Consider the following 18,764-nt stretch of genomic DNA (forward strand, 5'->3'; position numbering starts at 1 on the left):
ACATTGAGTGGGATCTTTTAATAAAGGATGTATCTTCTAACAGTGCTCTATTGTTTCGGTGTCATTATTACAGAAGCCATATGGAGTTGCTGTTTTTATTTTACATTTATACAGATGTTTATCTTTCGGTATAATTCTTAATACCAATGTATACAGAAAACTGCGAAGAGACGTGTATATTATAGTGATACATGTTTGCCTGTAAGTTGAAATCCATTTATTGTCGTCATCTAAAATTGGAAATGAAGTTCTGACGCCGGTTTTAAAATATCTTTTTGCTATAATGAAAAAAGAAATTTATTTGTCTGTTTTTATTTCAGTATTTTATATGTAATTGAATTTGATGGTGTTTGGTGTTTGGTTAATCATTTCTGAAACAATTTTAGATTTTAATGATGCTGGTATAGAAATAACAAGTGTTATATATTTCAGAACATTTTGTTCATTGATGTCATACAGAAATCTAAGTTCATCAAAATTGAAGCAGGTATTGGTTCTATAATCTTAATTTGTTCAAAAATACCTGTCTGATCCCATTCTGTATACAACAAGGTGCGAACATTTTGCATAAGGAATTTGTTATTTCATATCACCATTTTGTTTTAAGTAAGATTATTATTCTTCTCGTGATTAATCTTTGTCCATAACATCAATACGTCGTTTAAAAAGATTTGTTTTTGAAAAAATGAGTTTAATATTATTGATCTAGATTGGATTTAAAATTAAGATCGTTTCCATATTTTTAGCTTTTCGTGCATTAAGACCTCCATATTCATAGTGTTGACATATAATTTTTAAACTTATCAGGTTTATTGTCCCAAAACAACTCAAAAACCGTTTTTTAATGTCGTCAATGGTTTATGTACATGGATAAGGTAAAGTACTGATAAAAGGGTTTATAAGATTCGGAAGTGTAAAGGTTTAAACTCTATGTGCTGCCACTGTTTTAGGCTGATTCTGATTTCTTGAATTTTGTTTTCAATGTTCTTGTGTATTTTGAATTGTCTATTATTTGTAAAAGTCATGCCTAATGTACTTGTGCTATCAGAAGTCCATATAACGTTGTTAGTGTTGCAGAAGTGTGTATTTGTATTGCTCAATGATCCCACTCTAAGTATTATAGATTTAATTATATAGAGGTTTAGGCCTGTTTTTTAATATGAACGTCATTTCATACAACTTATCAGGCTGAGCAGTTACAATTAATTGACATTTATTGACATTATTACGTTGGCATCATGATTTACGTTGATAAGTGCTTGGTTTCATGTAATGTTGTATTTTGAACATACATACAGGTTTTTTTTGCAGTTTTATCATATGTTTTTTCAAACGTTTGCAGATAAAACGTATAACCTTTCGGCCTCCACTCGTTTAATTATTATTAACTATTGATTGTCTACGGTATTCAGGGATACATTTAAAAAAGATAATAGTATCTTAGTACTCGGTGTTTAATCGAAAGGACCTGCCAAGCGAACACGTCAAAGTGGATTTCTTTCTCTTTTTTAAATACATTAAGGTAAGAACAAATGCTTATTCAACGGGGTAAACTTACATCGGAAACCATTAACGCTACTTTTAACCATTTAATTTATTTCAAAATGTACTGTAAATGTTGCTCAGAGTAAAATGAACCAAACCCATAAAATTGCAGCATCTAAATGAGTAGCTTACCACCAGGTTGAAGATACATCTCCTCGACTAGCTCCTTCCCAATACCATTGTCAACTGAAATACTGTACACGCCGAAATCATTTATATCGATATCCAAAATGGTCAAATTACTCGACAATCCTTTTGTTGTAACATCTGTTTTTCCGGAGAGATTTGCTAAGTAAGAACAATTTTCACTTCTGATACATCTTTTCCAGACAAACTGTGACGGGCTAGGGACTGGATACGCAAACACGGTGTACTGTAGTGTTGCTTTTCCGTGTAGTTTGGCAGTAAAGTTCAATTTGATGTCCAAGTCAGGCGAACGCCTTGGTGTGCCTGAAAATAAATGTGCTGATTCCAGAATTTGTGTTTATGCTTTTATGACCACCAACTATTTTTCAAAGTTTCATATAAGGTATGTTTAGTGAAGAAGTGTTACAATTAACGGCACGGAAATCTTTTTTATCCGATGATCATTTATGTTTTAATTATTGCCTAGGAATTATTGCATTGTGTGGTTGAAGAAAGCAGAATGTTTTCGTCATAAATGTGTGTTTACTTACATGTTACAAACAGTAGTAAATCCTTCTCCGAAGGTGTGTCGTTGTTAAACTTATTACTGCCATCACACGTGTAACGCCCAGCATCCCAGCATGTTAGGTTTGCAATGGTGTATACCATATGTATTGAATTATAGACGGATTTCTTCATTTTATCGTCTTTTCGAATATTGATGGTTGACGGAGGATTGCTATCCACCGTGCAGGTAAGCGTTGCATTGCTGTACTCTGATTTTGTAACGTTAACAGTTCCGGTGTGCTCAGTAAAGTGAAAGTCACTAACGAGAGATTCATCTGGAAAATGAGTTTGAGTATTGCTGGCAATAATAGATGTAAATAACTTAAAAACTTGTACTGTATGTAATAATTTTGAGCCTTAAAATCCTCTTTTGTACGACCTGCACTCATTATGTAAGACATGGTTCACAAAAAGTTCGTACCCTTTGGTTTGCATAGATGTTGTACACCTCATTCGGATAAAAATTTAAACCGTTCGCAATATAAGTACCAAATGGGCTACTACTTCGATAAATTGATAAAGTTAAACATGCATATCATTGTGTATATGTTGCACAATACATTGAGATGATTTCACAACTAACACATGATGAGTAAAACGTATCAAAAGGGTATTAATTTTTTATATACAAAAGACATGGCCATGGTTTCTTGGTACTGCACTGCTCCTCAAATGTTTGTTTATGAACTTTGAAGTTAATACCTCAAAAACATTTGGTGGCTGTGCTTCGGAATGGTATTAAAAAGAAATAAGCAATGACTTTATAAATACAAAATGTCATTTTTTCTCAATAAGACAAAATCGCAATGACTTTTAAAGTTATGTTTGGGACAAACGTATGGTAAAGTCGAGATAACTCAGTTAATATGAAAGGTATGACCATACCCACTTCCCTTTATTGCTATCCATCTCTATTCCAAGCCTCATTTAAATACTTTCAGGGCTTTTCTAGTTATGTTTTGAATAGCAGCTGCCTTATCGGTGCATAATGTAAAAGTAAATGGAGAGTTTATTCAGCAATAAGTGAAGCTAAGGGTATGATCCTTGTGCGATGTCCTCTGTCAATGGTTCGGTTTCTATTGAAATAGCTTGTATTATGCGGACATGTATGTGCCGGAAAAACAAACGACGGAATAATGGAATCAAAGACGGACAAAGCTGCAACTTTATACTCCCCTATTCGGAGTGCATTATTAACATGGTCGATAGTGTGTTAGTCAACTTTTCCCTTGTGGTGATTTGTAAGACATTCATTGTGAAAACGTTTCATACGTACGGGTATACATTTAAATCTAGGACGTTATGTTTTCTGTATATAACACCCAGTAACCATTTCGTCTACCGGGTTTGACACAATTTTTACATAACCGTGTTTTTGTAAACACACAAGGCATGAGGACTGGTAGGACAAATTGGCAATTACTAATACTAATACTAATGCCTGGCAGAAATTGACCTACTGTAGGAAAAGTCATCGCCCATATCACTACATATTATTGGATGTAGACGTACAGTGCGGTCAAATTTAATGCAAATTGTCGATATATTTTTGGCGTTCGAAGGTGTTCAATGTTATCAAGATTTTTGACATGACATTTCAAACACCTTTCTTACACAATGTCATAAAGACGCCCACTTTTACCATGTGGAAAGACAAAGCAATTTAATTGTAAACAAGCAGCTGTTGGCGACGAATGCAATCTCAAAAACATAGCTTTCTGTGTGTATCTCTTTTTTCACTTGATATCCCGATATACGAGAACATATACATACATTGAACATTAAGGCGCATAGTTCCGGTATGACTTCCATTCCGGGTGGGATATCCAGTAGGCATCATCCGATTCATGGCGGTACACGTATACAAACCGGCGTCAGATTTCTGCACAGAGCTGATACTAGCAAACTGACTGTGCCATGTTCTGTTATCACCTGACCTCGTCCAGTAAAGGGATGTTTGAGAAGGTTCTCCAGGGATGAACGAACATGAGTAGTTTAAGACACTGTCCATCAATATGTCATAAGTTTCAGGCAGGTCCACTTTAGGTCCGACTACAGGGGTAAACATATACTTTTACATTTTATCTGCTTTGTACGAAACTAACAATTCGTTATTGTGCATAAACATTTGAACAGTGTTTAACATAGTTTGATTTATTGGGACAGTCAAAACCGAGAAAAAAAATTCGTACCATGTTAAATACAAAATATGTAAATTGATATATTGTCTTATAAGAAATACATAAGTTATGCACTATATACATATAACTCACATTGTATAGCCACCGAGAACGCAGTAGTATTTGTTCCCGTTTCCGCGTTTCCCACAGTGGGATCCATTGTGTTATTGACTGTCAGGGTGTATTGGCCGTTGTCAGATGTGTGCGTCACATTTTTTAGGAATAATTTTTTTTCGTAAACAAGTCCACGTCCCGGAGTTGACCAGGAGTATGTGATCGGTGTCGGAAAAGCTTCACTGGTACAGCTTATAATGCAGTCTGTTCCCTCCAAAATAACAGCGTTAGTCGAAATTGTAGTTGTGTTTATGGTACATAATGGCCTACTTGGAGAATCTATGGGTAGAATAAAAGTAAGATATTATATTAAGGTGTGATTTGATAACATCCCCCTCCCTAAAGAACAAAATCTTGTCAAGACATAAATGCGACTGAAATAACGATAAAGAGTAGAAAACTGTTAAAAGAAAAATGAAGAATGAAGGTACAAGATAATAAATATATTTAACGGGCAAGGATGCAAATATCAAGACGAAAACGAATGAGATGCTTAAAGAAAGGACGCTCGCTAAAATAGGCTATAAAAAGGGTAAAATATATTTTCAAAAGACATTAAAAATTGGGATAATATAAATTTAAACTTAATATTGGTGCTAAAATATGTTCCAAATGTAGACAAGAATGTCTACCAGGCAACTAATTTTAGTAGATGAATATTTCCAAGCCACGCAGCTTTAAACTATTTTACTCGGTAACTATATGTGCCCTGCACAAAAAAAAAACATTATTGGTATTTTAATTACGTGCCTTTACCACACTTAACGCAGATTGTTCATCAAAAGGCAACATTTTGATTAGTTTGTGGGCCGCATAATACGGCTCCTGACCTACGACTTTCCAGATTTCACATTCAATTTACTGTATACTTAAATTATATAACTGATCTATTTTAAAACAAATCATCAGTTACAAATATGATTCCGGGAAAAAACAAAATTACAAATATACAAAAGAACAAATTGATGATAACGAACTAAACAAGGCACTGAAAGAGATATCAGTTGACAAGTTATCTTTATCACAAAAAAATGAAAACGAGACGTCGCATTATAAATAAGAAAAAAGAAAATCGGAAGAAAGCAAAACAAACTCGGCAGTCAGATCAAGCTGAAGAGCCGGAACAAGCTAAAAAGCCGGAACAAGTTGAAGAGCTGAAACAAGTTAATGCACCAAAATGCGTTATTTCATCGCATATAAACTATATACACCCATTACAAACACCGTTTGTTGGTGCTGAGTGATAAGAAATATATATATCACAAATAAATAATTTATCAAAAAACTGAAAGACCTGAACGGATAAAAGAGTTTCATTTTACATTTCAGAGTTATGAATATAAAACTACTAAACATTCTTGCATCTGCTAGTTTTCAAGTTATCCAGAACGTTTTACAAACACAGCTACAGGACTAAAATTTACCTGCTGTATCAAACTTTACTTAAATGTATGAACCATTGACGGGAGTTCGATATTCCTTTACCCAAACAATTGTCCAGCAAAAATGCAATAATCAATTAAATCATCAAGGAATTAAATGTTCGTTAAATGCAAAAACTTAACTGCCCTAAATCCTGCAACACACCTTTAACTCCTTTTCTACATATTCAGAGTTTTCATCTTACTTAAAATCAGACAGAAATAAAATTCCAGCTACAATCTCACAAACACGCAAATCAGATACACACAACAACATTCCAATCAACGTTTAAGTAAAGTAGAATAAACAAGATTGCATAATAAAACCATTTTTCCGTATCGCATACAAGAATAGCCAAAGGATATCAAAATAACTAGTATACCATGTAAATGTCAGGAAGAGGACACTGAAGAACATAATTAGGGTATTATAATATACAAATAAAAAACATTAACTGGTAAGTGAAAAACATGTACGGATTACTCTATACAAAACTCACCGAACCTATTTCTGAGGTAACGACCTTCACATAAAGAGAAGATTGCAAACCCATCAACAAATCCATCTACATTATAGAAATGCCTACAAAAACTAGCAACAAAATATAGCTCAAGAACCACAAAAATCTAATGCCAGTTCTATATGTCATATTTGCTGTTTTTTAAAACTCAAAAACAACAAGAACAAACCGAAAATAATTTTAAATCCAAAACGTTTACGATGAAAGTTGATTTAGCTTTCAAACTGTTAGATATGACAATCACTCGCTTCTCACCAAGGCGACCCGGGTTCGATTCCCGGCCTGGGCGCATGTGAGTTTGGTTGGTTGTCCCCAAGTCGGACAAGTGGGTTTCTCCAGGTACTCCCGTTTCCCAGATAACACAAGACAACACTCTCGCGCAGCATCGTGCCAACGAGAGTGATTTACATAAGTTGCAACAGCTTGTTTCACTATCGTTGTAAAATTAAATAAATTTAAACTAAACAAGATATGATGGATTCAATTATTTATATAGGTAAGGGCGCAGTCGAAATGTTTCCCAACCACTAAAATGTATGAAAATCAATGTTGCCCTCTTCGGATTAGTAAAAAAGTATCGTGCTCACGGCTCTTGGTTTAAGCCAGAGTATAATAATAACATCTAAAGGCAACATACAAAGTTTTCTGATTTATCTTGCTGGTTAAAACTTAAATTGTTTATGTTATCTACTTTTTATATATTTTTTTTATAAAAATTGTTACCAGCCTTTATTTTCAAATAAGAAAAGACCTATATCAAATTAGATTCATGGATTTTTTATCAATTTGATTATTATTTTGTTGAAATTTCACATGCTTTATATTTTTCAAGATTAAATGAAATTTATCTACAAACTATTGATAAGAATAGTGAAAATATTTATATTTGATCATTGTAATACAATTTGTATACATGTCATTTTTGACATGTAAGACGTTTTCTTTTTTAGACACATTACCTGTTTCTTTATTAAGACAGATCAGTGTGTTATTAATAATAATAAATTATTATTGATTTACCATCACTTTGTTTTAGTTCTAAATAAAAAAAGTTTTCGGGAAAATCTGCAGTATTATCTTTCGGCCAACGAGTATGTATTTTACAAATCCTGGTACCTCTTCAACGACAAAAATACTAACATATAGAAAAAACAATCACAACAACTGTCTCAATGCAATTATAAAATTGATGTTCATCTGTCGCAATGTCCGTACTATGTTGTAATGTTACTATCCCGAGATATTTGGTTGACGTGTAAGTATATCAAATCCTTTATCATGTTAACGAGTAACTGTCTTAAAGTCTTTATCATATCGACGTGTATTGAAATTGTCCAAAACTCCTTATCGTGTTGATGTGTGACTGTCCCAGATTTCTTCAGGTTGACGTGTAATAGTCTGAGGGTTTTATCAGGTTATATTTACATTAACACTTCATTCCTTAACGATGGTTGTTGTTTATCAATTTCACATAATTTCCGAAAAAAGTGCATTTCCCATCGAAATCGCGTGCATTTGTTCAATACTTCTGTCCTGTCATTTGGCGCAATAGTATTAATGGACAGGGCATATTTACTACGGAACTATTTTTTCAATGAAATCGTAGTTTGAACGTATTTGAAGCGCCATGAGAGCGCAGAAAATCGCCAATTAGAACTCGGTTCGAACGCGATAGAATATCATGGAGCTCCGTATAGACGCCAAGTTGCAGTGAGAACGCCGTGCCATAGCCATCTTCATGTAAATATCATTTTTCCTGCGATCGCACGGCGGTCTGGGAAATTAAACAACGCCGTGCAATTGCAATGCCAGGATTTTGACAGGGGTTTAAAGTAATTGTTTCCACCTCTGATCCTTTGTAAACCAAACCCTAAACTAGTTCGCATTTCAATAGCGTTTCAATCACACTTTTCGGCAAAAAAAGCTATTGTCTGCACATATTTGTATATTACAACGAAGCTCTCATGTTAACTGTTCTTGATGAGTTTCATTAGAATCAATATTTTGTCCATCATTTAATGGCTGAACTACCAGTATTAAACGTGAACGAGCGTCTTTAAACGACACTCTGTCATCAAGAGTAAAATTGTAGATGCTCTAGAATAATAAAATATATATTCTTATGGATGATGCTATGGTTAAAACTCAAATCCCACTTAGTGGGCTTAAACGATGATTTATGTGTATGTCCATGTTACAATATACCTACAAATAGTAGCCACGAAGAAATTGCACAAACAGTTTTATTTATAATATTGTTAATGACATTATTGATTTGATAATGATTTGGAAAATCTAAATTATATGATCTTCGGCGATTCAAATAGCAGGGTAGGAAAGTTATGATTTTATACAGAAATATGTTTTACAAAACATCAGTTTTATGCCGTAATATATAGAATATTATTATTTAGCTGGAAATACCCAAGACTCAATTATAAACGAAAACGGTAGAATATTAATTAAACTTTTGTAAAATAACGGGCATGACAATAATGAAGGTAGGGTGGGTAATGATAAGGGTATCGGGAAGTTTACATGCATAAAAAATAATGGTTGTAGTGTGGTCGATTACGTGTTATGTAAACCGACATTAATCCCACATATATCGTCTGTTACTATACACGACCCAAACATCATGAGTGACCATTGTGCAATAAATAAATTTTCATTACTAAAAGGGCTAAATACAAACCATCGCGACACTGTTAATGAAACGGAGGTAAAAAGTGCAAACCGATATATAGATTATTTATAAAGATGGGATAATGACAAAATTGAAAATTTCTAATCTGCTCTGAAAAATGAAGCGTTCACATTAAAACTAGATACATTGACAACTAATTTGATTGGAGTTGCTAATACTGAAAGCGTAAAAGAAAACTTAAATACGTTTTACGCAGAGTTTGGTAGCATATAAGACCCTCTTTTTAAGAAAAAGACAGGTTATCGTAGCATGTCGTCTAGTAATAAAACTAATAAATTGTTTGATAACTGAATGCGAGGATAAACGCAAATATTGTTTTCAATAAACTTAATGAATACAAAAACGACGATTCGACAAACAATAGGTCAGCTATGATTGAAACTAGACCCGAATATAAAACACGTCTAAACGCTATCAATTCGACAAAAGCGTCACCGAGAAGCTTGTTCATGCCAGATATAAAAATGCAAAAAATGTTTTGGAACATTTGAAAGATTGTCAAAATCACAAACAGATTTCTTTAAAGCTTACTCTACCTCAATTTGAGCAATATTCCAAATATATCAACGACTCAAACTCTGTCTACTATCAAGAGGATGAAGATACAAAATACTTAAATAACAGATTTCCAAATGGGGAATTGCAAATAATGTTCTCAGAGTTAGATATTAAAATTTCAAACGATGAAATCAAACAAGCAAGTTCTCAATTAAGTAACGGGCGTTCGGGAGGACCCGATCTTATACAAAATGAATTCAATAAATATGGTATTCCCTACTTATCGAATAATTTCAGTGCACTATTTAATAATGTTTTGAAAAAGGCTTACTTCCCTAATCAATGGACGAAAGGCTACATTATACCATTATTTTAGAATGGAGACCAAAACCTTCCAAAAAGTTACAGGGGAAGTACCTTACTAAGCAATTGAGGGAAACTTTTTTACAAGAAAAATTAGTTATCGATTAAATACATGGGCCAAAAATTATTCCATTTATACTTTAGCGCAAGCAGGATTTAGGAAACATATGGGAACAGTTGACAATATATATGTCTTTAATGGTGTCATTGAACATATTCTAAACCAAAATAAGAAACTGAATATCTGCTACGTCGATTTTACTAAGGCCTTTGACCTTTTGGTGAGAGGTAACGTCTTCTACAAACTGATTAGATACGGAATACGTGGAAATATGATGAAAACCATACACTCGCTTTATAGTAATGTTAAATCAATCATAAAGTTAAAAAATGAAGTTAGTGAGGCTTTTGTTTCCTACCTCACAGGCAAGTGGGCTGCTTATCCCCTTTTTCATTTTCCATGTACATTAATGATTTAGAGGAAGAACTTATATTCAAAGGTTTTCAGCGGATTATTTTAAACACATTAAAACACTTGTTACTGCTTTACGCAGACGACATGGTAGTATTTGCAAATCAGAACTGCAAAACGGACTTAATATTCCCAGAAATTACTGTCAAACCTGGAAACTGGTTGTAAATGTCAATCAAACTAAGGTCATGGTATTCCGAAAAGGCGGAAGGTAATAAAATTCCTTTACGGAGATTTTGAAATTGGGATTGATAACAAATTCACAGATTTAGGAATGACATATTCTACCGGCGATTCATTTAATAAAACATTTGAAGCAGTAGGGGGTCAATCCCTTAAAGCTTTATTTTAAATTAAAAAAAATATTTATCTTTATATACTTACATCAAATTTAGCCATATCGTTTCATTGTTCGACAACAACATTACGGAATTTTTGGAAGAACCCCTCTCTATGTTTATCGAATGACGTCTATCATCAGATATTGGTTAAGATTGACAATGTCTTATGACAGAAAATACATAAAACTTTTATACAATTTAGTGATATCAGATAAACAAGACAATATTGGCCAATTAAATTGGGGATATAAAGTCAAACTTTAACTAGAATCAATAGAGTTTAACGACGTTTGGCTAAATCAAGATGTTGGAATCATTAAATACTTTTTACATATCTTTAAACAAATAGCAAGATATATATTTATACAAAAATAGAATAAAGAGTTGAGAGGCTCTTCGAGAGCTTCCTCTTTTGTATTATTCTTAAACTTTAATTTCCAATTATACCTAGACAATATCCAGAAAAAACTTCACAGGAACGCCCTATCAAAGCTTAGGTTATCTTTACATAGACTCAAAAAAGAAATGGGATTATGGCATAAACCACACATAACCCCAAGGAATGAAAGAAAATGTCAACTTTGCACCACTCTGGAGGACGAATTTCTTTTTCTGTTAGAATGTCCTTTATATCATGAATTACAGAAATCATACATTTACCGATATTATTGGCGTCGCCAAAATATTATGAAATTCAATGAACTTCTTTCAACGAATAACAAGAAAACTAGACTCAAATTATCGTGCTATATAGTTAAATGTTTTAAAAAACGACAAAATACTTACTTTAATTTACACTTTTCTCCAAATGTAACATGTAAAGATATATTTGATATGACATAGATATTTTAAAATTCCTCGAATCAGGCAATGTTTCTATAAATCAATATTCAACCGAATTAATATTTTTACCCGTAATTTTTATAGTTGAAAATAATATATTCCGTTGAAAATTGTATTGGATTGCATCTTCTCACATTCAATTGTTAATCGTTTTAAAAATATATATTTGTCTGATATAGAAATTAATGAAAAAATGAATACAAGATAAGTATTATCATTTTGCATACCGGAAATGTTTTATTCTCTATATCATTGCTTGAAATATGTATTGGGGCTGTTAGCTTATAGTGAATAAACTATCTATCTACAGAATCATAATAATCTATTAATTAAACGTTTGCTTCCACCCACAAACATACAGGAAACATACGAGTAACTGAACCTGTGGACGACACTACGATCTGTTTTACTCATCATTTTGGATTTGATTGTTCTGAAGTTTGCCCATGTATCTTTTATAAATAGTGTAACTTTCACTATATCTCACAAATAGTACAATTTTGTTCAATGTATTGATATGAAACAAAGAGAATGTATAAAAAAGATCTTGAAGAAGCTGCGGCTAAAATGGTAAAACAGTTGAAAGATCAAAAAGGGAATGACTTTAGGGTAGAATTTATCAAGGAGGTCGATGAGAAATTCCGCAAATTGTCAGACGAAATCTTGCAGATTAAAAATGAACATTTATGGTCATGCCTAAAATCGACCAATGATAGTCCCGATAAGCTTGAACAGTAAGGTCGTCGGTCCATGCTCAATATCCACGGGATACCACTTGACAACGGCAACCCTCGTGAGAATGGTACATCAAAGATCCAACAGCACACCAAGACAATCAACTTGACTTTGGAGCCTTTAGATATAGGCCCATAGATTGGTATGCCTTAGGCCAACGTTCACTTGTATTAGGAAGACAAATGTACATTTTACAAACTCAAAGGCAGTTGAACGTGTATATAACGCCAGAATGTACATGGGTGATGGCATCTACGTACATGACTCCCTATCGAAAACACAAGAAAATATCGTATGATGCACTGAAACTAAATAGGTTCGGTCATCTTACTCAAACAAGGCTGTCTATTGAAAACGTGATGCGAACGCGTTTTGAACGATTGCGGTTGCTAGTAGCTAAGAAATTCCAAATTAGGAACAGCCTTGGAATCAGTGCGACAGGGGGATGTCCCAGTGTACCACGGCCCCAACTTCCCCTGAGAGGCAGTGACAATTCATCATCTTATGTTCGTCATATTCGTGTACATAAATGTATATATCTGTAAATATTGTCCTAAAGTCCCTGATAACAAAAATCAAATGACATTGCCTGGTGAGCTCCCTTCTATATTATGTTTTGTTCTTCTTACTCTTTGAAGTTAAATGAACACACAAAATCTGTTTTACTTACGCATATATAAATTCTGACATCCTCATAATTCAAAATTACATTGCCATTTTTGATAAAGAAATATGGAAATAATCGAAACATAGATATTTTTAATTTGTGCATTTGCAGTGATATTCTTTAATTTCTGCGTTTCTTACACATTTTCACCGAAGTTATAGTCTATATATCCAATGTTCAACTGCTACTGACGTCACAGTAGTATTTATAAGAATTGTAACATTCTAATATCCTTTTCCTATAATTATGTTTTTGAACAACATACTTCCTTGTTTAACGATGCAATTTAATATAGTTCGTTTTGCGAAATATTTATATCTTCTGCGCATTGTCTTACAACTTATTTTATCTCTGCTAAGCCTTAACATCGATTTGTATTGCCTCGTGATTTCCAATTTTCTTGTTTGATTGTCATCATTGTCGTATACGATAACACTGAAGATCGTACATGTACGATTTTGCTGGTATATATCAAAAGCCTCTTCGCATGACCGAATTTATTAACGTATGTATATAGAAGAGGGGTTCTCTGCACTGACTGCTTTAAATTAATCAGGTCAGACCTGTTGTTATTTATTTACTTGTTATTTTGGTAGCTCTTGACGAAATCTAAAACCCATGTTTACACTTCAATTTCATTGTTCTATTCCTACTCGTATTTTTTATTTAAATATGTTTGTTGCTTTGTCCCATTCAAGCCCTATTACTGTTCGGCAAATATTTGTCGATTTTTATAATGCCTAAAAAGTAAGTTCTGAACAAGCTTTTAACGTTCGGTGTTGAACATTTGAAACAACTCCCAGTTGTTTGCATGATTGCCAGCCTGAACATATTCTGTTTTCGTGTTGCCAGTTTGTATCATTTTGAAATAATCTCGTTAAAAATAGATAAAAATGCGGTTCATTTCTTAGTACTGTCCTGCGAGACCCTATTAAAGGCAGTGCCTGTTTAATAATATAACAAATAGACATGCCTTTTAAAGCAAAGCGTAACTTTACATAGATCATAGGTTGATACCAGGAAGGCACAACCCAGTTGCAATACCACATTGAGATTGAGAGTAATGTGCATATGTTGTTTTTATATATTTTGTTTTATAATAATAAGTGCATTTATACCTGACAAATCAATACCTAGAGATACGATAAAATAAAATCGCAAAATGTTGCATTACTTACATCGCAGAATGTCAATGTTCTATTTAATCGAGCTGCTTATATGTATAAATCTATTCAGTTAAGGGAATGATATATACTACTGAAAGCTAAACGACCAAGTGCTTTGACAACTGACATAACTCCAAAAGTTTGCAAACATTATATAAATTAATAATTCAATGATTGTAAATGGCTATAACCAATGAGCAAGCGCTGTTTCTATTGATGAAAAACTTTGAAGACCAAAAGCAAAGTAAATTGTAAATGCTTGACTGACCAAAAAAAAGTTGCATTGCCCTAGGGAATACCCATCCCAAGTTATTGTGCATACAAAGTGTTCATAGCAATCACTGTTATATATGACCTTGACCGTTGACCCCATAAAAACACTCATTTACTGCCTAAAAGCAACCTACGACTCCCTTGACATGGTCTTTAGACCAAGCCGTCATAAACAGTTGTACAGATAAAATTTGTATATCACTGAAGATGACATTGGCCTTCCGACCCCAAAATCGTCAGAGTTATGTATTAGTCAATGCAACTTTATAGTCCTTGTTCAATGTAATTCGACCGATTGACAGACATACTTTATGTTGTTCTTGTTTTCTGGGTTCCCAAACTTAATTATATCGTGCAACTTTTCTAGTCTGTGGTGTACGATTGCTTTAAAACTTTTGCCAGATATTTAATATTCAGTTGCATATTAATGTGACTAGGTTTGGATTTTGAACAAATACGTATGAACAGTAGTTAGAAACGGCAAATACCATGAAGTCGTATTTAGCATAAAATAATTAAGAAGTATTTCACACCACTGAGGATTATATGACATTATAAGGACCGGCCAGTCAGCCCCCGAAGGTGCACAATACTTGCAGAGCTATTTTCCATTATACATTCTGGTAAATATATTGTTTAATAATTCGAAATGTTTAAAGAATAAAATAAAGGCATCGGGTGCTTGGGCGACTCAGTAAAAAGATACTTTCAATTACGATATATGGGCGTTAACCTTAAAGGTACGAAATGTCCGTGTTTCATGTACGAATACATTGTAATGATAAACTCAAAGTTTCGCGTACGAATTTTTTCTGCTTGTTACCTTTTGAAGCATTAAATTGCAAAAGTACTCATTTGTTCGGGTTTTTTTATTGATTTTGTATTCATTTTTATATCTTAACATATCAATGTGTAGTTAATTTTTGTCCGCTGGATAGAATTATTTTATAGTTACTTTTGACCTTTTACAAACATGGCATTATTGAGGTTAAATAACATGTACCCATTAAGTTCTGATTGGTTGAATATAGTATCACACTGAGCTTTTGACCGACCATATTTGCCGCTTTGTAGAAATGTGTTTTAACCCTGAGGGTTATCATCAGAAAAAGAAATGACGTGGGGCAATTGGGCGACTCAGCAAAAATCAGTTTTATTAAGATATGTGTTGCGTTCTATAGGATACAACAAAACTACACGTAAGTGAGCTATATTCGGCTCGATTGAATTCAAAGATACAGAACAACGAAAATTCATGAACATCTGAATCAAAACACAGATATAGTCAAGGAAATATCGAACACAAATGTTCAAATCAATCGAAGATACATATAAAGCTTATGGAGCAATAAACCCTTAATTAAGTAAGCATAACATATTGCATTTAAATTGTGTGGTAGAAATATTGTACAAATGTACAAAAATGCCACGCTTTAAAGTTTCAAAATAGTTGACAGTTGTCACGCCGTCGTGATGAGTTTACGTTGGCGTGCACTGGCTTTCATGTACTGATGTATTCTTTACAAACATATTTTTGTCATTTTTGAGCAATTGTCTTACATATTGCCCGCTATTGCAGAATATATATTTCAGTCAATAATCATATCATAAAATTCAGTTGTCTTTTAATTATTGTCTACAATATTATAGTACATGATAAAACCTAATAAACATGCATGCAATAAATCAGTTAACCATCTTTAAAAAAAAATCGAATTTCAATGAAATGGTATCTTTATTCGTTCTTTTTTTAATAGACATAGCTGCATATGTGTTAGTAAAATAACTGTTTGAAGAAAGTGAAATCGTTCTAATTATGTATTTGATTATTCCAAATCGTTCAATTATGTTTTCAGAAGAATAAAGAAGTCATCTGAAATAGTTTCCATCGCTTACCAAATACCTTTCTATTTCACTTTAGATATGTGTATTTCAACTTCTGTGCTTGGTATCTAGGAGACAGCGCTTTAGTAGTTCATTTTGTTTTTATAACCCGGCACTATCAATATGTATCAAATGCTATACCTTCTATCCGGTTATATATAGCCATTACATATTTTTCATTATTACACATGTATAATGTAGCATAACTCTGTTTCACTTGTTCAGAACATATATCCCTCCGCATGTTTGTTAACAAATAATTTTGAAACATAATGACTTAATTGGTAATTCCCTAGCAAATCATGCGTTTATTTCTCATTTTGTACTTATGGTTAAGACTTATTTGAATAAAGTAGTACATTTTGCATTTAAAACTGAAGAAAAAAACGTCGTATTTCGTCTTAATTTTATGGGATTTTTTAAAAGACGGTCGGTAATAAATGCATTTCAACAGGAGATGATGTCATTAAATAGTGCACATTAGGACGTCATTTTACTGGATATGATGTCAAATTTAAAAGAAAGCAGATGCCGTTAAACAAATAGTGTCTTATGTGTTATTTTTACTGGATATCATCTAAGTATGCACTCTACTTATAATAAACATAATGAAAACAATCGGATGTAGTTTTAAATAATTTCAGGAACTACTTTTTTGCAATGCATGTAGAACGGGGAAAGACTGCTTTGTGGTAGTATGCTCATCACAAGAACAAGGTCGTTTTTGCTGTTCTTACTCGTCATCATATAATACACAACTTCAACTCGTTCAGAAAATATGTTAGTATTGTGCCGTGGTCTTTTTTACAAGTTAATCGTTATTTTGCACAAATGGCAAACTTAGCTGAAAGGTCCAACTAAGTTATGTTAACGATTTTATTTTGTTGTTTTCTTTCATTAACAAATACTTGATGCAAAATCCCAATATATGCGGTCCAAAATATGAGCATCATATATATTGTATAACAGCAATAACGCTAACTGTTGCTGGACTGTGATTAAACTACCTTCACGCTCCATAATTGTCCATAAAATACATTTTAAAAATAAGCTCGTTTGTGCGGATCCGTCATGCATTATATTTTAACCAGTAGAAAATCAGAACAAACTGACAATTGAGCTACAACTTATAACTCAGGATTTCGAATATAAAAATTTCAAAACTGTTTTATTTAAAAAAACATATAACAGGGTGCTAAAATAGATACAAATAAACAAGAACAACAGACCCCTCCTTTGTTTGGCTGTTATCAACATCTTAATTTGTTTTGCTAGTGTTAAAATCTAACAAACACAGTTGCATATAAAGAGCAGATATAAAACAACTAATATATTAATAATTTGTAAGTAAAATACCCTGAAATTATGAAACTGGTATCAATTAAAAATAATAATAATTTAACAAAAATACGACATAACACACAGCATAACATAATACAATATCTAGCATATTTCCTGAACTAGTTTAATTAAATTGTGTAATATATGACGACTCATGACAGATCCTTTATATACATTATACAAAACAAATATTGTGTATTTAAATTTCGCCTATAATCATTTAAAATTAATATATTTGAAATTTAACTTACACAAAATTTGGAGGCTAGCAGTTGATTGTCGTGTCTTTTCAACCGTTGTACCCCCAGTAGGTGATAGGTTGTTTTTTGCTGTACACGTTACATCTCCGGTGTGTGTTGTCTGCACTCGGGCCAGTGTGAGCGTGGGGCCACTATGTCGGCCTCCACCAGGGTATGTCCAGGTGTAAGTGGGATTCGGGTTGCCCGTGCTGCTGCATGTGATCGTCACCGAACGTTTGGATATTACACGAATAGGAAAGTTTACCACGGAATCCTGGTAGTATAATTTAGGGATGGAAGTTTCATCTGAAAATAAAGTGGAATTCAGTTATTCAGGAATTAAATTATATAATATTGATGAACGTCAACATGTGACCCATCCAGGGGGTGATTACACCGGAGAAAATGTATAACATTCACGAAGAGGATTTTTTCATTTGTGATTATAGTTAATGTACACACCGATGACGACGATGGACATTTCGGAGATAATAGATAATCCTTTCCGTGTCTGGAAATATATTATTTTTATTTTTATTCATATTTCGTTTACTATTTCCATCTCATTGCTTTAGGCCTAAATACACACTATCGATTTAAATTTTCATATGGATGATGCATCTATTACATTCTGTTGGAATAGTAATATTATTCCGAGTTCCACATTTCTTTTTAAATCTTGCCCGAACTTGATCAATATGAATATAGTAGCTGAGAGTGTGGCTTTAATGTATTTTAAGGTAAGAGAGATCATATTAAGG

At 33.1% G+C, this 18,764-nt stretch overlaps 1 protein-coding gene across 1 annotated transcript in view; it reads right to left on the minus strand.

The window, feature by feature from the left end:
- The window catches only part of LOC128236189 (hemicentin-1-like), an 89,048-nt gene that overhangs the window by 33,415 nt on the left and 36,869 nt on the right, over positions 1–18,764 (minus strand). The window contains exons 6-10 of the mRNA XM_052951079.1: positions 18,016–18,309; positions 4,512–4,811; positions 4,012–4,290; positions 2,223–2,513; positions 1,678–1,995 (exon numbers count right to left, since the gene is read on the minus strand). Coding sequence (XP_052807039.1) covers positions 1,678–1,995; positions 2,223–2,513; positions 4,012–4,290; positions 4,512–4,811; positions 18,016–18,309 — 1,482 coding nt within the window. The remainder of the gene's footprint in view (positions 1–1,677; positions 1,996–2,222; positions 2,514–4,011; positions 4,291–4,511; positions 4,812–18,015; positions 18,310–18,764) is intronic.

Source organism: Mya arenaria, chromosome 5 (genome assembly GCF_026914265.1).
Source record: "Mya arenaria isolate MELC-2E11 chromosome 5, ASM2691426v1".
NCBI lineage: Eukaryota > Metazoa > Mollusca > Bivalvia > Myida > Myidae > Mya > Mya arenaria.